Here is a 21,421-nt window from a genome sequence, read left to right as displayed (position 1 = left end):
TGTAGAGTATTATGTTATCTGCAAATAATGACAATTTAAATTCGAATCTTATGTTTATTCCTTCTATTTCTTACTCTTGTCTAATTGCTATGGCTAATGGATCCAAAAGTGTATTGAATAGGAGTGGTGATAGTGGACATCCTTGTCTTGTTCCTGATTTTAGTGTGAAGGATTTCAGTTTTTGAACATTTAGTATGATATTGGCTGTTGGTTTTTCATAGATGGCTTTTATCAGATTGAGATAGAGACTGTCTATTCCAATTTTCTGTAGGGTTATTTATCATGAATGTGTGTTGGATTTTGTCAAATGCTTTTTCTGAATCTATTGAGATGATCATATGGTTTTTGTCCTTGGCTCTATTGATATAGTGTATTACATTGATTGATTTGGGTATGTTGAACCATCCCTGCATCCATGGGATGAATCCCACTTGGTCAGGGTGTATGATCTTCTTGATGATCTTCTGCATTCTGTTTGCCAGTACATTATTGAGGATTTTTGCATCTATGTTCATTAGTCAGATTGGCTTATACTTCTCTTTTTCAGTTGGGTCTTTCTCTGTTTTGGGGATCAAGGTGATGCTTGCTTCCAGGAATGAATTTGGAAGTATTGTTTCCCTTTCAATTTCCTTGAAGAATTTCAACAGTAGTGGAAATAGATCCTCTCTAAATGTCTTGTAGAATTCAGCAGTGAAGCCATCGGGACCTTTGGCTTTTCTTCATTGGTAAGCTTTTAATTATGTTTTTAATTTCATTGATTGATATTGGGTTATTTAGAATTTTTAGATCTTCATTCAACTTTGGTAATTCATATGTATCTAGGAATCTGTCCATTTCTTCTGTGTTTTCCATCTTATTGGCGGATAGATTCTCGAAGTAGGTACTGATGATCTTCTGGATTTCTGCTGGGTCCATTGTAATTTCACCCTTTTCATTACTAATTGCATGGATTTGGGGTTTTTCTGTCCTTTTTTTTTTTGATAAGGTTGACTGTTTGTCAATTTTGTTTATTCTTTTGAAGAACCAACTCTTTGCTTCATTGATTTTTTTGTATTGTTCTCTTAGACTCCATTGCATTGATTTCTGCTCTGATCTTTATAATTTCCTCCCTTGTATGAGCTTTGGCTTTGTCCTGCTCTTCTTTTTCTAGAAGCTTGAGGTTCAGCATCAGGTTGTTTTTTTGAGCTCTCTCTGTTTCATTAATATGGGTACTCACTGCTATGAATCTGTGACCCACTGGTTATTCAGAAGTGTGTTGTTCAATTTCCATGTGTTTATGTAATTTTTGCAGTTTCTTTTGCTATTGATTTCCAATTTCATTGCACTATCTTCTGATAATATATAGGGGATAACTTCAGTTCCTTTGCACTTATTTAAACATGTTCTATGAGCAAGTATGTGGTCTATTTTGGAGAATGACCCATGTGCAGCTAAAAAGAATGTGTATTCTGATTTTGTGGGGTGGAACACTCTGTAAACCTCTGTTAAGTTCATTTGCTCAAGAGTTTGATTGAGTTCTAGTATTTCATTGCTTATTTTTCATCTAGTTGATCTATTTATTTGTGATAGTGGGGTATTGAGGTGCCCCCACTACTATTGTATTAGTGCTTATTTGATTTTTCATGTCCCTTCATATTTGTTTTATGTAGTTGGGTGCACTACTATTTGTGCATATATATTTATGATTGTCATCTCTTCCTCTTGGAGTGTTCCCTTTTGAAGGATGTAGTGTCTTTCTTTTTATCTCTTAATCAGTGTTGGTTTGATATCCATTTGATCTACAAAGAAGATAGCTACTCCTGCTTTTTTGCTGGTTTCTTTTGCATGGAGTATTGTATTCCACCCTTTAACTTTTAGTCTATGAGTTTCCTTTTGAATTAAGTGTGTTTCTTTTTGCAGCATATTGTTGGATTTTGCTTCTTGGCCCAGTCTGCCAGTCTATTTTTTTTGATTGGTGAAGTGAGACCATTAACGTTGATGGTTATAACTGATATGTATTGACTTATCATTGTCATGACTTTTTCTTTTTATTGGATTCTCCCCCTTTGCATTTAATTTCTTGTAGTGCCTGATGGATTAATTCTGCTGGGCTTTCTGGGGTTGTGATCCTCATTGTCTTTTCCTAAGATATTGTTTAAAATTTTTTGGAGTCCTGGTTTGGTATTCATGAAATTCCTCAGGTGCCCTTTTTTTATGAAAGCATCTTATTTCTTCATCAAGTTTGAAAGGTAGTTTTTCAGGATACATCAATCTGGGCTGGAGGCAGTTTTTCTTTAGTGCTTGAAATATGTCACTCCATGCTCTTCTTGCCTTGAGGATTTGTGTTGAGAAGTCTGCTGTGATTCTGATGGGCTATCCTTTGTATGTGATTTGTTTCTTTTCTCTAACTGCTTGTAGAATTTTGTTCTTCTGCTGGGCTTCTGGAATCTTAACTGTTGTATGCCTTGGTGTAGATTTTTTTGATCATGGCAAGTTGGAGTCCTTTATGCCTCACTTATGTGTACATCAAGTTCTTTTCCCCTGCTTGGGAAGTTTTCTGCCATCACTTCTGTGAACAGTATTTTTTATGTTGTCTGCACTCTGTCCTGTTCCTTCATTGACTCTGATCAGTCTTATGTTATTCTTCTTTGCATCATCTAGCAGCTGCTGGATTGATTTCTCATGGTCCCTTACTATTTCCAAGAAATTTTCCTTTTCTGGGTGACGAATTGCAATCCTGTCTTCTATATCTGATGTTCTGACTTCACATTGGCTCATTCTGCTGTGTAAACTATCAGTGGAGTTTTTAATCCCCTGAATATCTGTTTGCATCTGTTTTATGGATTCCATTTGTTTTGTATGCTGGAATTCTATCATGTTCCTCAGCTCCTCTATATTTTTATCTGTGTCTACTCTAGAGTTATTAATCATTTCTTGTACTATGGACAGAATCTCTGTTGTTACGTGAGAAATTATTTCTGATTTCATTTTTTCCAGATCCTCTTTTGTTGCCAGTTCATGGAGTCCATGTGGTTGAGAATCAGATTTTTCCATCTTGTTTCCCTTTGGGGTTGCCATAGGTGATCTGAGAGTCTCATTTTGAGACTTGTTTACATGTCTTCTCATTTCAACAGATTCAGCCTGCTGGGCCTTTGTTGAGACAAGTTTTTGCTCGCTCACCCAGTGGTCTTCAATTCTCAGCAAGCCACCAAGAGGCCTTTTCTCTGGTGCTCACCACTATGCCGATTCCTGGGTTTAGAATGGTTGCCTTCTGGATCGTTGTGCTGCCCTGTTGTCCTGTGGGGTTCTGGCTGGGGCCTGTGCACACTTGGGATGGTATCTGGGTATACTTCTGGCTAGGGCCTCCCCCCCTGCATAGCTCTTGTCTGGGAGGGCCTTTCACTGGGGGCCATGCACCTGATTTGCTCGTGTCTGAGTGAGCTTCTTGGTGAGGTCTGCATGCACTTACCAATGCTGTCTGGGCAGGGCTCTGGCTGTTGCTTGCCTCCCTGTGTAGCTCTTTTCCAGGCAGGCCTTTGGCTGGGGCCTGTGGGCCCAAGCTGCTGGTGTCTGGGTGGAGCCTTGGCTGGGACCTGTGCACACCAGCTGAGCTCCGGTTCATGAGGGCTTCACACTGGGATCTGTGAGCACTTACTGATGGAATCTGGGCAGGCCTCAGGACTGCATCTTGAAAGAGCTAGCAAACAATCAAAAACCTCAAATACTGGTACAGTATTAGAAAGATGAGTAAATGAACTAAAACAATGCACTTGCAACTCTGAGTGAACTTCAGTGCAGAGGTGGCAGGCACTCTTTCTTTCCTTCTCATGTAGCAGCAAGAGGAAATTCTCAGCATACTCTTGTAAGGACTGGACAGATACAACCTGAGCAGACAGGAGGCCTGACTACAGCCAAGTGAAGAGAGAGAAGAGTGGTGATTCCCATCTTGTCTCTCTAGGGTACACAGAATCAGATTGCTAAGCCAGTTTAGACTCTCCCAACCCTCACTTCCCTCCTCACCTTAGTAGAACTAGCAGGAAACAGTTTTGAGCAGAATTGGGGCAAGAAGCCATCTGAGGAACTCCCTCTGCCTAGGCACAGATAATTCACATATTTTCTACAACTGCAAGATGTGATTGCCACCATGCTACATGAAGGAAGGGGGCACCCACTCTAATAGATACCATGTGACCTAGTGTTGTAATCAGAAAGATTCATCAAGGGAATACATTAAATACAGGACACATAACTTATAAGGTTATTTCATGATGATTACCCAAAGAGTCAAATGCAAAGGAGTGCAAGAGATTAACCACACACTAGAAGCCCAAAGGACTCAACTGAGGGCCTAGATCCCAGCAGTTTCCCACACAAGTCCAGCTGAAATTCTAGAGTCCAAGGCAATGTCCTCCTCAAGTCCAGCCAGTGGGCCATGGCCCACAGTTTGATGCTTGTCCATATTGAGGATCTGCACCTGGAAAGCCCAAAGGCCAGTGGTGGAAGCCAAAAAATCTACGCTGGTGAGATGAAGGATTTCTACCACCAAATTGAAGGATCCACATTGGAGCCAGGAAGTGATGGTCACAATGAAGATCAGAGCTTCCCTGATGAAAACAGCAGCCATTTCCAGCAACAGTGAGGCCCTGAGCTCCTCCTCCAGTGAGAACATCCTAGTTTGCATCAGGAAGACTATCCGCAGCAAGCTTCTCCTAGCAAATCAACCGGCCAAGATCTTCCTCTTCAGTTCTCTTTTTTATGGCTATTGGTAACAATCTTCAGGTAGATCCTCCACACCCAGACCATACTGACTCAGTTCAGCTGGGCTTTACAAGTTGACCATTAGTCAATCCACCACACCTAGTTAAATAAAAATCATAAGATTAAGAGATATTCCTCACAAACTGGCTCATCAGAGACTGAACTACAGGCTAGGACAATCTTTGTGGAAGGACAGACAGCACAAAACAGTGTCTGTTTGAAGATGGCATCAGGTAACAAAGTTCAGCCTTGTGGGGTTATACAGAGTGTTTTGGGAGTCCTGAGTTTGGAGGTGCCTCTGCAGGGATCAGTGGAAAGTTGGTCACCCAAAGCCCCTACTACAAACACAGTCCTTGCACACCCATTATCCATCTGGTCTGACCAGAGGCACTAGGAGTGAAGACACTGGCCAGCCACACCTCCAAAAGCAGTCTGAAAATTTATGGAGCTTTGGCCCATGCTCCAGACCTGGTCAGATTCAGTGGACAGCCAAGTTTTTCTGGAGCCCTCATTCCGATGTATGGACGAGAATAAATCAGAATATGAGACCTAATCCCAATCCTGGTGGATCTGAGTACCCATAAATAACCACGGTGTGGGGGGGGGGGCTCAGCCTCTTTCATACTCTAAATCGCTTCTCCTACTTAAATAGAAGATGAGGAGGAGACTCTGAACTAAAAAATAAAAAGATTTTCATACATGCCTTGCCCACATTTTTGTTCAGGCAGGACCCAAGAATTAACTCCAGTATAAATACCACCACAAGGAGGAATTTCCAGCCAGTAATATTTTTTGGTTATTTCTTTTTTTTTTCAATATGCTGAGGGGAGTTAGGGCATATATGTGTTTGTATGTGCTTACAAGTGCTAATTATTGGTCATCACATCACACTGTGTTCTCTCACACCAAGTGTTGTTTCATAGCATTTGCTACATTTGTATTTCTGTTCATTAATTGGATTCAATCTCCCTATGTCTTACCTCACTTTCCATTTATATTCTCTCCCCTTTTCATATTCCTCTTCTTCCTCTCTCACATCCTCTCCAGTCTCTTCCTCCCCCCTTTTTATTGGATAGCAATATTATCATTAAAACCTATTTTCTTTTCTCTCTTAGTGTGTTTGTGCATATGTATACATAACATGTACATATACATATGTTTGTGCATATGTATACACATAACTGTGTACAACAGCATTACTGCTTTTGCTTCTATTGTGTCTTACCTTGTTTTTTTATATTCTCCCACACTAGGTTGTTTCTCAGATCTTCTAACTTTGTGTTTATTCTAGTTAATTAATTGAATTCAATTTCTCTATATCTTATTTTACACTTATATCCCCTTCCATACACATCATTCTTTTCTTCTCCTCACATAACCTCTCAAACTTCTACTCCCTCCCTCCTTTATCCTGACATAAAAAAATATTATTAACACATATTTTCTCTTCTTTTTCCCTTTTTAAATTTTGTTTTTCTTTTCTTTTTCTTCCTAGGCTATCATACATCATTATTATTCCTTTATTTTCCTGAGTTAGTGAAATAGAGAACTTTCAAAGCAAACTTTAAATTATATATTGATATATGATTGGTTCTTTGCATGTTGATCTTACTGGTAGTTGTTCCCTCCTCCTAATGCAATGCTATAGATTGAATCTAGTACTTTGAATAGGTTGAGTGAATGCTTTTATGTTGAGTCAAACCCAAAGCCAGGGGCACATCAGAAGGAGAAAGCCACTTACCAAAGAGAAATCCACAATTGTGGTATAGCTTTTTATCCTAAATGATCTACAAACTTCAACACAAAAACACAAATCATGAGAAAGCAAGGGAACAAGATACCTCCAAAAATTCCTAACTCCAAAAAGCTGGTCCCACAGATACTGAAGTGGATGAAATTCAAGACAAATAATTTTTAAGAACTGATAGTTAAAATGATCAATGAGATCAAAGAAGAGACAAATAAGCAGCTGAAGGATTAAGAAGACAATGAAGACTATGAAAGACATGTCAGTAAAGAGATCAGAGGTGCTGAAAAAGAACCAAGAAGAAACCCTGGAAGTGAAAGTCTCACTAAGTCAAATTAAAAACTCAATTGAAAGCCTTAGTAGTATGCAAGATGAATCAGAAGAAAGGCTGTCAGGATGTGAAGACAAAGTGACTATACTAGAAGTAAGTCAATAACAATTAAAAAAAAAAGAAACAATGTAAAAATTATACAGTGATTCTTAGACAACTGTAAAAGAACAAACTTAAACCTGGAGGAGAGTGTCAGCATTCAGATTAATGGAATAAAAAATATATTCCCTGAAAGTATTACTGAAAGCTTCCCAAATCTAGGGAATGAGATGGATACTCAGAGAGAAGAGGCAATTAGAATCACAGATACATATAACAAGGAAAGAATCTCCTCATGACACATTGTAGCCAAAATTCCAGAAACTCAGAACAAAGAAGGAATATAAAAAGTTATTGGACTGTGCAAGGGCAAGGACCCGAGTTCGATCCCCAGTACCAAAAAAAAAAAAAGCTATTGGAGAGAAACTTCAAATCATTTATGAGGGTAAACCCATCAGAATAACAGTAGATTTTTCAACAGAAACTTTAAAGGGTAGGAGGGCTTAAAATGATTTTTTACAAGCCTTGAAAGAAAATAGATGCCAACACAGATTACTATGTCCTGCAAGGCTATATTTCAAAATCAAAGGAGAAATAAAAACCTTCAATGATAAGGATAAAATAAATTCATGACTTCCAAGCCAGCAATGCAGAAAATACTTAAGGAAATCCTAGACAGAAATGATGAGGACAACAGCAACTATAAGGCCAAGGGAAAGACTACATCTTACTGGAAGAGTAGTTAAATGGATGAGAAACAGAAATAAATCAAACACTAGAAAATCAACATAATGGCAAGTATTAATACACACCTTACAACAATAACAATGTAAATGTTCTTAACTCTCCAAATAAAAGACAGACTGGCAGATTGGATAAAAAAACAAGAACCATTTATGTGCTGCCTGCAAGAGATACATCTCATCCATAAGGTCATACAGATAAATATCTCTCACAAATATCAGAGTTAAACTATACTGTACATCAAATGGATTTAATAGATATCAATAGATGTCTCGTGCAACAAGAGAATATACATTCTGGTCAGAACCTCATAGAATTTTCTACAAAATAGACCATAGTTTAAGATATAAAGCAAGACTTAAAAAGTACAAAAAATTGAAGTAATCTCATGCATCATATCAGATCACAATGGAAGAAGTCGACAGCAAAAGAAATCACAGAGACTATGAAACACATGGAGTTTGAATAATATATTCTTGATAGATCAGTGAGCCATAGAAGAAATCAGAGGAGAAATTTTCTTAAATATCCAGATGCAAATAATAGAAACACAGCATATCAGAATCTATGGGAAATGATCAAAGCAATTCTAGGAGGGAATTTCTATCTGTGAGTGCCTACATTAGAAAAGCACAGCCATCTCAAATAAATAGCTGAATGATACATGTCAAGGTCCTAGAAAAACAAGAACAATTTAATCCCCAAAACAGTAGAAAAAAAGAGATAATAGAGATCAGAGCCAAAATTAATGAAATTGAGATTTGAAAAACACTACAAAGGATCAATAAATCAAAGTTTTGGTTCTTTGACAAGGTAAACAAGATTGATGACCTTCAGGTCAAAATTAACAAAATTAAATATGTAAAAGGCAAAATAACTACAGATACCACTGATAGCCAGAGGATGATTAGAAATTATTTTGAGAATTTATACTCCAATAAATTGGACAATCTATAAGAAATGTATAAATTCCTAAACATATGATCTACCAAAATTTAATCAAGAAGATATTAAAAATCTAAAGAGATCAATAACAAACATTGAGATTGATGTAATAATAAAACCCTAGCAACTGAAAAAAAGCCCAAGACCCAATGGATTTACCACTGAATTTTACCAGAACTTTAAAGAAGAACTCTCAGCAATGCTCCTCTAATTTTTCCACTTAATAAAAAAGGAAGGAATGCTTTTATGTACATTCTATAAAGCTAGCATTGACAACAACCAAAAAAGAAAACTACAGACTGATATCCTTGATGAATATAGATGCAAAAGTTCTTAATACGGTTTGCAAACAGAATTCAGAAACTCATTGAAAGGTCATACATGATGAGCAAATTGGTTTGATCATCCAAACCAACTGTAAGTGGAAAAGAGGGTGGTTCACCATATGTAAATCTATACACCACATAGAGTCAAAGATAGAAATCACAATAGAATCTCAATAGAAGCAGAAAAGGCCTTCAGCAAAATCCAACATAGCTGCATTACAATACCCCTGGTGAAAATACACATAAAAGGATACTTCCTCAAAATAATAAAAGCCACATATAAGAAATCCACAGCTAACATCATATTGAATGGAGAAAAACTAAAAACACTTCCTCTAAAATCAGGAACAACAAAAGAATAATCATTCTCACCAATCCTGTTCAACATAGTACTAAAAACTTAAGTCAGAGCAATCAGCCCAGAGAAAGAAATAAAAGGACTATGAATAGGAAAGGAAGAAATCAAATTATTCCTATTTGCAGGGGATATGATTCTTTTTTTTTTTAGTTCTTTTTTTGGTACATTTTAGGTATGCAATTCATTTACATTTATCATTGGGTGTTTATACCTGTACATGATATATCTTGGTTCTTTTTCTCCCCCCCCCATTACCTGTGCACCCTTCACCCCCTCCGCCCTTCCCTATTTACATAGATTTCACAAATAACAGACTCACTGAGAGAGAAATTAGGGAAACAATTCCTTTTACAATAGCATCCAAAAAAATGAAATACCTAGGAATCAATCTAACAACGGAAGCAAAAGACCTCTACACTGAAAACTACAGCACTCTGAAAAAAGAGATCGAAGAGGATACAAGAAAATGGAAAGACATCCCTTGTTCCTGGGTAGGAAAAACGAATATAGTGAAAATGGCCATACTTCCAAAACTACTATATAGATACAATGCAATGCCAATTAAAATTCCAACAATATGCTTCACAGAACTAGAGAAAACAATCCAAAAATTCATTTGGAATCATAAGAGACCTAGAATAGCTAAAGCAATTCTAAGCAATAGAGACATGGCTGGGGGTATCACAATCCCCAACCTGCAACTATACTACAAAGCTACTGTGATAAAATCAGCATGGTACTGGCAAAGAAACAGACCTGAGGATCAGTGGAATAGATGAGAAGATGCAGAAACAACTCCAGACATGCTCAGGCACCTCATCTTTGACAAAGGAGCCAACCACCATCACTGGAGGAAAGATAGCCTATTTAACAAATGGTGTTGGAAAAACTGGATTTCAACCTGCCAAAGATTGAAACTAGACCCACACCTATCACCATGCACTAAACTAAGATCGAAGTGGATTAAAGATATAAATATTAAGACAGAAACACTAAACTTGCTGGAAGATAAGTTAGGTAGAACTCCTGAAGACATTGGCAGAGGAAAAGACTTCATGAACAAAACCTCAGCATCACGGGAACTAGCAGAAAGAATCAACAACTGGGATCTCAACTATTAAAAAGCTTCTGCACTGCAAAAGAAACCACGAACGGAGCTAACAGATAACCTACAATATGGGAAAAAATTTTTAGCAGCTGTACCTCAGACAAAGGACTACTGTCTAGAATATATAAAGAATTGAAAAAAAAAAACAGACCCCCCCAAATTCAAAGACCCAATTCAAAAATGGGCATTTGAAATGAACAAACATTTCTCAGACAAGGAAGTTAAAGCAGCAAATAAATATACGGAAAAATGTTCAACATCACTGGTTATTTGAGAGATGCAGATGAAAACAACCCTGAGATTCCACCTCACACCACAAAGAATGGCTGCTATGAAGAAATCAACAAATAACAAATGCTGGCATGGTTGTGGGGAGAAAGGAACCCTTCTCCATTGTTGCTGGTGGGAGTGCAGACTGGTGCAACCACTGTGGAAGTCAGTATGGAGATACCTCAAAGAACTAGGACTAGAGGTCCCAATTGACCCAGCTATTCCCCTGCTGGGACTCTTCCCCAAAGAATTAAAAGAATCATACCACAGTGATATATGTGCACCCATGTTCATAGCGGCACAGTTTGTAATAGCTAAAGCTTGGAAGCAGCCCAAATGCCCATCAACTGGAGACTGGATAAAGAAAACGTGGTTTTTTAATAAAATGGAGTACTACTCAGCCATAAAGAATGAGAAACTAGAGTCATTTATAGCTAAATGCATGCATATCGAGGCCATACTCTCAAGTGAAATAAATAGGACACACATGTGTAAATACTGAATAGTTTCACTAGTGTGAGAAACTGATAGTGTAAACCAGGGTTAAAATGATTAAAATGAATAATTGATAATTTGAAATAGGAAAAAAGGTCCAAAGACGAAGGAGTGAAGGGAGGGGAAGGGGAAAGGAAAAGAGGGAAAGGGAAGACTTTGAGAAAAGAAAAAAAAATGGAAAGGGGATATGATTCTTTACATGGAAGACCCAAAAATCTCCACAAGGATACTCTTAGTTCTGATAAATTCAATAAAGTGGCAGGATAAAAAGCCAACACATACACACACACAAAACCAACACAGAAATGAATTTCATTCCTTTACACCAATAATGAACCCACTGAGAAGGAAATCTGGAAAATAATTTCATTCACCATAGCTTCAAAATAGATTGAATGTGTAGAAATCAACCTAATCAAGTAGGCCAAAGAGCTCTATAATGTAAATTATACAACTCTGATGAAAGAAATTGAAGATGACTTTAGAAAATGGATAGACCTCCCTTGTTCTTGGGTCAGAAGAACTAACATTGTAAAATTTTCAATATTGACAAAAAGCAATCTATGGGTTTAATACAATCCCTATTAAAATACAGCAACATTCTTCATAGAATTAGAAAAAAAATCCTAGTATCCACACTGAATCTGGAAAGATCTATAATGGAGAAAGCAATCTTTAGCAAAAAGAGCAAAGCTAGAGGTATCAAAATACCAGATTTCAAGTTTTAATACAAAGCTACAGTAACAAATACAACATGGTACTGAAACAAACAAAAAAAGCCAGTTGTATAGAACAATGGAATAGAACAGAAAGCACACAAGCATGCACATGTGTAAGATGCACTTACAACCATCTGATAGTTGACAGTGAGCCAAACAAATAACATTAGAGAAAAAGTGGCCTCTTTAGCAAGTGATGCTGGGAAAACTGGATATTCACATGCAGAAGTTTGAAACTATATCCATATCTCTCACTCTGTACTAAAATCAAATCAAAATGGATCAAAGACTTAGGTATAAAGACAGAAACTTTGAAACTGCTGGAAGAAAACGGGAAATACTTGAAGCCACAGGCACAGGAAAAGTCTCCCTGTACAGAATTTCAATAGCACAGCAAAAAATAACAACTAATACATGGAATTATATCAAATTAGAAAAAGCTTGTGTATAGCAAACAACAAAAGGGAAGAGACTACTTACAGAATGGCAAAGTATTTGCGAGCTACTGTTCTGAAAGAGGTCTAATATCTAGAAAGTATATAGAACTCAAAAAAATTAACCCCAGAAACAAATGACTCAATCAAAATTGCCAAACGGGGGTGCCGGGGATTTAGCTCAGTGGTTCCACCGTCTGTCTCACAAGCGCAAGGTCCCGAATTCGATCCCCGGTACCAAAAAAAAAAAAAAAAAATCAGCAAATGAACTGAATAGACGTTTCGCAAAAGAAGTACAAATAACCAGTAAATACATGAAAACGGTTAATCATTTTTAACCATTAGGAAAATGAAAAAAAATGGCCTAGGTTCCATCTTTTTTTTAATTCATTGTTTGTTGGTACATTTTAGGTATACATTATGATCACATTCATCATTGGGATTTTGAACCTGTACATGATGTATCTTGGTTCTTGTTATTTCCCATTCCCCTTCCTTTACTTCCACCCTCCACCCCCTCCCTATTTACAAAAGCTTTATTTCTGTTGTTTCCTTCTTTTCTCATTTTTTCCTTTCTTTCCTTTCCCCCACCCCGCCCCCTCCCTAGATCCCCTTTCCCTATGAACCTTTTCTTCTTATTTCACATTATCTATTATAAATTTTGGTCTTCACTTACATTTTCTTTTTTAAAAAATTCTTTTATTGGTACATTTTAGTATACAATACGTTTACATTTATCATTGGGTGCTTGTACCTGTACATGATGTATCTTGGTTCTTATTTTTCCCCATTCCCTGTGCGCCCTTCACCCCCCCCCACTGCCCTTCCCTATTTACATAGATTTCGTTTCCATTTTTTTCTCATAATTTTTCCTTTCCCTTCTTTCCTTTCCCCTTCCCCTCTCACTTACACTTTCAATTTCTCACACCAGAGAAAAACAATTCAGTATTTACACATGTGTGTCCTATTTATTTCACCTAGTCAGAACGGCTGTCATCAAGAACACACATGCACACACAATGAATACTTGTAAGGATGGGGGGGACCCTTCTATATTGTTGATTGGAATGTCAACTACTACAACCACTATGGAAATATGTTTGGAGATTCCTCAAAAAACTAAAAATAAAAATACTGTTTGATTAGCTATATTTCTCTTTGGTCTATTCCCCCCAAAATTAAAAACATCATACTATAGTGATACATGTATGCCCATGTTTATAGCAATGCAATTCACAATAGCTAAGCTCTGTAAATAGCCTGGATGCCCATCATCAGATGAGTGAATAAAAAATATGTTATATATGCACAATGGAATATTATTGAGCCATAAAGAAGAATGAAATCATGTCATTTGCAGGAAAATGGAACTTGAGACCACTCATGCTAAGTGAAGGAAATCAGACATAGAAGGTTAAATATTACATGTTTTCTCTTATATTAGAAAGCTAAAATATAAATAAATCAATGAATAAAGTAAAGGAGAGATTATAGAAAAGTAGTAGGTAGACTCTTGGAGATGGGGAAGGGGATTGGGGGAGGTGAAGAGGAAGGGAGAGGGGTTAGGAGATTAAAAATGACCAAGATATGTCACATATATGCACCAGTTCCCCAAAATGAGCATCACTATTCTATATTACAAACATGCACTAATTAAAAAATGTGAGTACTAGACCAAAGGTTAGAAATTTTTTTCTTTGAAGAACAAGATAGAAAGTATTCTAGACTTTTCAGAGCATATCTCATCTTGATCTTACATTTTTCTTTATTTTTGTTTATATCCCTTTAAAAATGTAAATTCCATTTTTAAGTTGTGGGCTATAGTTTGCTAGCTCCTGTTTTAGACAATACCTATAGGTAGGTTGAGTAACAAGAGACAGTGAAGAAAATAAATGCAACCCAGATTTCAGCAGGGGCTTTTCTATAGCCTCCTCCACAAAATCTCATCAAGTTTAATGTGAGTCCTCAGTTTCAGTCTGTTATTTCAGAATGCTCCCAAGTCATCAGTAAATTCTATTAAGTCCCTAACTGTGACGTTTGTGTATGTGGATTGGTCTCATTCTACATCAGCATGAAACCCTACCCCTTCATCAGCATACACACACAAGAGCATCCACACATACATGCATGTAAGTCCACTCAAAATGAGCATTTTGTGAATTTAATTACTTTGCTGCATGTTCATGGAGTCATAAGCAGGTTCACATCAAGAACTGCACAGATTTTCTGCAGTTACACTTTCTAATTTATTATAATTTCATTTATTGGTTCTTTATATTAGGCTAAATTAATTCCTTTCAAGATATTATGCTTTTTGAAATTTCTCCTTTGTCTAATCTACTATAGTTTAATTAATTAAGTCTATTCTTTTACATAGTTATATCTGTAGTGTTATTCCCATGACCTCATGAAAGTTATTTATTACTGTTATTCTCTTTTCTTACTGTCCAGTATTCTAGGATGTGGTGCCACAGGTTGTTCCACCTGCAAAGCCAGCTCTGGCACTTGCTGAAGGGAGGAGTCATGTGCCAAACTTTTCAACAACCCAGCTTCAAAGGCTTATTTTCCTTAGCCATCCATTGGCATCATACAGCCTCCAAATCCCTGAATTTTGCTTGGCAGCAACATGAAGACCATTTTGGTAAGACGTGTGGGGACGTATACTTTTTTTAAATTATGGTGAAAACACATAAAATTTATGATATTCACTGTGTAAATGGACAATTCAGTAGTGTTGATTTTACTGTTCATTTTATTGTTCAGTGACAAATACTTTCAGTGTGGTCTGAGAATGTTTCCTGTAGAGTTGAGAGCACCTCTAGCTATTTATTTCCAGGTTGATATTGAAAGTTCCAAGAAAGACAAAAATAACACAAGGCAACAGTGAAATTCCAGCCCAACTAAGGGTGGGGACTCTACCCTGTTTCAATCATACTCCATCTCCCTGTATCACTTAACACAAAAAGAAAAATGGAAGCTTCAACATACAGGGGAGAGTGTTTCAAAGACATACACTAGACATTTTACAACCACAGAAGTTAGCAGGTAGGGGTAGAGGAGCTACACCCCTGCATGAGATTCCTAGATCTTCTGCAACAATTCACACAAACTGGAGGTCTGTGGCAGCAACACTTCAATCTCTTCCTACTCCACATTGTCTTTCCTGTGCCTTCAAATCTCTCTCCTTGTAAAGATACTATTCATTGGATTTATAGCCTACCCTAATTCACTGTAGTTTCATTTTAACTGGATCACATCTATAATAACCCTTTAGATGTTCCTTGATTTATAATAATAGGGTAACATTTTGATATACACATTATAAACTAAAAATAGAAGTGAAAAATGCACTTAATATACCTAATCTGCCATGCATCGTAGCCTAGCCAACTAGTACACTGTAGAATATGTATATGCACACTTTTGGCTTGCCTGGGTTACATTGAGTAAAGAGGAATTATCTCGAGCCACATATAAAATATAAAATACAGTTAATGTGTATAAGTAAAACTTCTTAATTTTTTATATTTTATTATAACATTTCTAGTATTAGCACAAACTCATATAATGTCTGACATATGTGGATTTTCATTCCGCTGACTGTAGCAAGTCCAAGAGGCAGAGTCAGCAGTGTAGTGCTACACACTGCCCCCTCTTCAGTTGTTGGCCAGTCTGTGCTCGAGCACTCTGCTACTGAGTCATGAAAAATATCACTAAAATCCACATAATGACATTAAAAGTTTGTGATCTTGTGAGTCCCCCATTATTAGCTGCCCAGGATCACATGGGGCCTGGGCTGCAGGTTGGACATGTCTGGTAGAGTATCATTTCTTCTCATGATCATGTGGCTGACTGGAATCTGATTCATTGCTGCTGACTGACATAGTGAGAGAGTACTATACCACATATTGCTAACCCAGGAAAAGATCAAAGTTCACAATTCAAAAGATATTTTTTATTGGGAACATACAGCTTTTGCATCATTGTTATGGTTTATAACCAGATGTTCTCCCAAAGTCTCATGCACTCATAGGTGAGGCTTTTTGGAGATGGCTGGATCTAGGGTGTGTGAATGCGTGTAGGAACCAGGCTATGAATTTATCCCCTACTGGGGAACCAACAAGGACAAAAGACACAATGATAATTTGGAAAAGGGACAGGGGACTCTTGCCTCTAGTGAACAAATAGCCTCAATCTGAGAGTGCTTCTCACTTTATTATTAGACTCACACAAAGCAGAAGCAAGCAAGCATGTGGTCCAGGGTTCAGGGAAAGTTTATCAGGTTCTCATAATTTGTAGACTGCACCAGAATGTGTATTTTCTTTTAATCAGACCTCAGCTGTAGTTGATTCTCTCCTTGAAACTGGCTGGCACTAGCATGCTAGCAAACAGATCCAGGGGAGGGATGGCTTGCTATCCCTACCCCTGTGTCCCAGGTAGAATTCAACCCAGGCTTTTGTCTCACACCTGGTTTCCCACAAATGTTGATTAAGGGTGTGTGGTACTTGATTAGTCCACTAATTGGTTTATCATAGTTGTAGGTGGGGGCAGTGGGAAGCTTCACCCAGGATTTGGATGGCACCACCCAAAAAGGCTTGAGAGGAAAACAAGATTATTAGAGGAACTTAATATCTAGCACCCATAGAGATAACAAATAGCAAACATAGACCAAATCCTTCACTGAATGAATATAAATACTCATGCTGAAGTCCAATTGACCTCAGTATCTACTGCTTATACAACATAGAGTATACGTGGCTTTCAACAATAGAAAAAATACAAAATATGATAAGATAAGAAATACTATAATTGGAAGACATAAAGCAACATCACAATCAGATTTACATATGATACAGGTGAAACAGTCAGGACTTTAGGACTTTTTTATTTTTATGAATAATGTCATTGAAATATTGAAAACAATTGCATTGAATTTATATGACTTTGGGTAGTATGGACACTTTAGCAATATTAATTATTCCAATCTGTGAACATAGAATATGCTTTTGCACTGTGCTCCAGCTCAAGTAGTTTCCTTTGAGAGCAAAGCTGCCAGTTGTTCTTGCTTGCCTTTCCTTGTAGAACTACTGTTGATAGAGCTGGGATGGTGCTAGCATGTGGGAGAACACCAGGGTAAACACACTGCATATTTTCACTCTTCTTTCCCAAAGTTCAGTAGGGTTTCTTTTTTTGAAGAAGGAGAAGGAGAAGGAGAAGGAGAAGCATTTCTTTTAAAAATAAATTTTAAAAGAATGCCCATCATCAAAAAATCAAAACATGACTGGGGATTTAGCTCAGTGGTTCTGCACCTGCCTCACAAGCACAAGGTCCCGAGTTTGATCCCCAGTACCAAAAAAAAAAATCAAATAAGAAATGCTGGAGAGGATGTAGGGAAAAAGGAACTCTTCTACACTGTTGGTGGGAATGTAAACTAGTACAACCACTATAGAAATCAGTGTGGAAATTCTTTAAAATATTAAAAATATATAAATTCCATTTGACCCAACTATCCCCCCTTCCAGATGTCTTTCCAAAATGTTGAAGTAATCATATTAAAAGGATACATGCATTTCCATGTTTATAGCAGCATAATTTATAATAGCTAGATCTTGTAAACAGTGCATATGTCCATCAACAGATGAATGGATAAGGAAAATGTGGTATTTATACACAATGGAGTAGTACTACTGTGCCATAAAGAAGGATAAACTTGAGGCATTCATAGGCAAATGCATGCAACTTGAGAGCATAATGTTAAATGAAATAAAGCAGACACACAAGCTTAAATATTATATGGTTTCTCTTACATGAGAAACTCAGATCTATATATCTATATATGATATATATTTATGAAGAGAGAGACAGAGATCAAAATGAGGATAGATAAAGAGGAAGTAGGGAGAAGTTCAAATAATTCCCCAAACTATTCCATTGTTTGAAAAATATTTTAAAATATATGCTAATTTGTTTTATTTATATTCCTAGTTTCTTTTTATTCATTGAAAAGAATGTTTTGTCTTTTTATTTGTTTGTTTCTTCTTTGTAAGAGAGTCTTTTTCTGATTTGTACTCTGAGTAACATTTTGGTCATTCTTTTAAGATCATGATACACAGTATATTAACCATTGTTATTCTCTAATTATTTTGTTAGGAATTTGTACTTTTTTCATAGAAGTAAGAAGAATGTTTTTAATATTTTCTTTATTAATATCTACTTGTGTTGCAATAAAATTAAAAAGATAAAAATAAAATAAATATTACTGTGTATATTTAAAGTATATGCTATTGCTCTGTGAGATCCATATAGACAGTAAAATGATTACCGGTATGAAGCAAGTTAACATATCCATCATCTCAAATAGTTATTCATTTGTGTGTGTGGCAAGAGCAGCAAATCTACTCATTTAGCAAAATTTCCAAATACAGTACACTATTATTAACTATAGTCCTCATGTTACACATTAGATCTCTAGACTTCTCCATCCTACTTATCTAATACTTTCTTTAGATTCCACATATTAGTGAGATTAGAACATAATTTTTCTTTCTGTATCTGAGTTATTTCACTTAGGGTGTTGGTTTTTTCTCTTAATGATCACAAGGATTTATTTTATATGCTGGGTATCAATCCTTTCATGTTAAAAATATTTTTAAAATATTTTTCCTGTTACTTGCTTTTTGGATTTTTATATTGTTTGCAAAAATATTTTTATCTTTTACACTTTTTATGTTATATTAAAGCAGCCTTTCCTACCTCAAGATTAACATATAATTTTTAATACTTTTGTTTACATATTTTAGTATGTCAGAAATTTACTCTTCTGAATAAGAACAGAATTTGTTTCAGATATTCATTTTGTCCAATACTTTGGTTATTTCATCTTTCTTCCACTGTTGTGAAATGGAATCTTTTTCAAATACCATATTTCCATGTGCATCTATGTTGGGATTCCATTCTTTTCCCTTGATCTATTCATTTGTTTTGTATTAATAACACATTTTTAGTCTATAGTTCTATATTATGTTTTTGTATCTGGTATCCCATGCATTTCTTTTTCAAAATTGTTACTTTATTATTTCTCAATATGAATTTCAGAACTGACTTGTCCAGTACATTGAAAACTTCCTCTAGGATATGGATTTGAATTATATGGAATTTGTGTATTCATTTGTAGGAAAATTTCTTTCTTTTCAATACTGAGATTGTCCAGCTGTGAACATGGTATTTCTCCATCCGGGTTTCCTTCAAGTCCTTTAGGATGGTTTTATACATTTCTCCATAACACTCTCTTGCATTTGTGTTTGATCCCAGACACAGTTCTCTGTTGTTCTTATAAATTTGATTTCACATTTATTTACTTTTTTAAATGAGTAAACTGGTACATAGGAAAGTCTTTGACTTTTTGTTACAACTTCAACCTAACAGAAAAGTTGCCAGAATAGTGCAAAGACTTTCCATTTGGGTATATTTCTGAATATTTTATACTTTTCCATTGTTTTATCTGTCTATTCCTATGCCAACCTCACACCATTTTAATCATAGAAGTTCTAGAGTATGTTTTAATAACTGGTGATGGCCTAATCTCTTCTGTATTGCTCTTGGTTCTTGGTGAAAGTCTATTAGAAGGAAATTTCTTCTTACTGATTTTATTTAGTTTTCCTTAATAAATATTTCTGATTAATGTGGTTTTCCCTAGAAGTACAATATGCTAACACTGTGATGCGCTTTGACTATGTCTGGCTCCGAGACAACTGCCGCTCAGCATCTTGCTACAACTCTAAGACTCACCAGCGCAGCCTGGACACTGCCAGTGTGGATTTATGTATCAAGCCAAAGACCATTCGTCTGGATGAGACAACATTCTTTTTCACTTGTAAGTGGACAAGATACTTGGTCTTTTATGGAGTAGTCTCTCAAAGAACAATTATCTTGTGAGAAAAAATGGTTTGCTCCTTTCCAAAATCAGGTATTCTTTCAGTTACTTTTCTCCCCTTGCTTTGGAAGCATTCTTGCGAATCTTTTGTTCTCTTCATAGTTAACATCATACTTAATGTTGAGAATGAATATGTTGGCTATTTATACATCTTTTGAGAAATGTTTATTTAGGTCTATTGCCCATTGTGGAGAGATAGACACTAGACATAGATCACTGGAGCAGAGAACCCAGAAACAGATCCTCACAAATATATTAAGCTTTCTTTGGCAAATGTACAAAGTCTATTAAATGAAGGAAGGATAATCTTTTCAACATTTGATGTTGGAGCAATTGGACATCCATAGAAAGAAAAAATAGTAACCTTGACCCAAGCTTCACATTTTATGTAATAATAAATGGAATAGATTGTGGGCTTAAATGTGAAACATAAAACTATATAATTAATAGAAAAGAATATAAGAAAATATCTTCAGTTCCTAACTGGGACTAGGACTAAATACAGCAATTCTAAACTCAGCAGAAAAACAAAAAATCAAATTAGAAAACAGATAAAGTCATACATAGACATTTTACTTAATAGGATATACAAGTGGCAAATAAACACATGAAAGGGTGTTCCCTGCCATGCCATTAGATAAATGAAAGTTATTATCACAGTAAGATGTCACTACATACCTATCAGAATGACTTAAATAAAAAATCATAACAACACCAAATGCTAGAGAACATAAAGAGAAATTCTATTAGTCATATTCTGCTGATAGTAATGTAAAATGTTAAAATACAACCACTCAGGGAAAGAGTTGGGCAGTTTCTTAGAAAATTAAGCATGCAGTTACCATACAACCCAGAAATGTACACTCTTGTACATTTATCCAAAAGATATGAAAAGCTATACAATGTTTACAGAAAAAACTTCTAAATTAATTTTCATATCAGCCTCATTTATAATAATCAAAAACTCGAAACTACCCCATGGGTGAATAATTAAACAAACCATTATAGTGGAATATTACTCAGCAATAAAAAACATATTGTATTAATACATATGATAATTTAGAAGAATCTCAGTGAAATTAGCTGGAAAAAAGCCAATGTACATGACACGTTTATGTAATGTTCATAAAGTAACATAGCTATACAGGTAGAGAACATATTATAGTGGTACCTCGGTTCATGAACTTAATTCTTTCCACGATTCTGGTTGCAAACCAAATTGGACAAAAACAGAA

General features: G+C 36.1%; 2 protein-coding genes across 3 annotated transcripts in view; one reads left to right on the top strand and one right to left on the bottom strand.

Annotated features, from left to right (window-relative positions):
* The window catches only part of LOC147820536 (coagulation factor VIII-like), a 131,240-nt gene that overhangs the window by 33,509 nt on the left and 76,310 nt on the right, over window positions 1–21,421 (bottom strand). The window lies entirely within an intron of this gene.
* Window positions 1–21,421, top strand: part of Tmlhe (trimethyllysine hydroxylase, epsilon) — a 97,176-nt gene that overhangs the window by 34,870 nt on the left and 40,885 nt on the right. For both annotated transcript variants that reach the window (XM_013069499.2, XM_004875320.3), the window contains exons 2-3: window positions 14,705–14,894; window positions 19,950–20,126. In XM_013069499.2, coding sequence (XP_012924953.2) covers window positions 14,714–14,894; window positions 19,950–20,126 — 358 coding nt within the window. In that variant the 5' untranslated portion in view covers window positions 14,705–14,713. The remainder of the gene's footprint in view (window positions 1–14,704; window positions 14,895–19,949; window positions 20,127–21,421) is intronic.

The sequence above is a fragment of the Heterocephalus glaber genome, unplaced genomic scaffold (genome assembly GCF_053883595.1).
Source record: "Heterocephalus glaber isolate CG9 unplaced genomic scaffold, H.glaber_assembly_v1.0 deba00001863, whole genome shotgun sequence".
Taxonomy (NCBI): domain Eukaryota; kingdom Metazoa; phylum Chordata; class Mammalia; order Rodentia; family Bathyergidae; genus Heterocephalus; species Heterocephalus glaber.
Note: the sequence above shows the minus strand (reverse complement) of the source record. Positions and strands in the feature narration are given on the sequence as shown.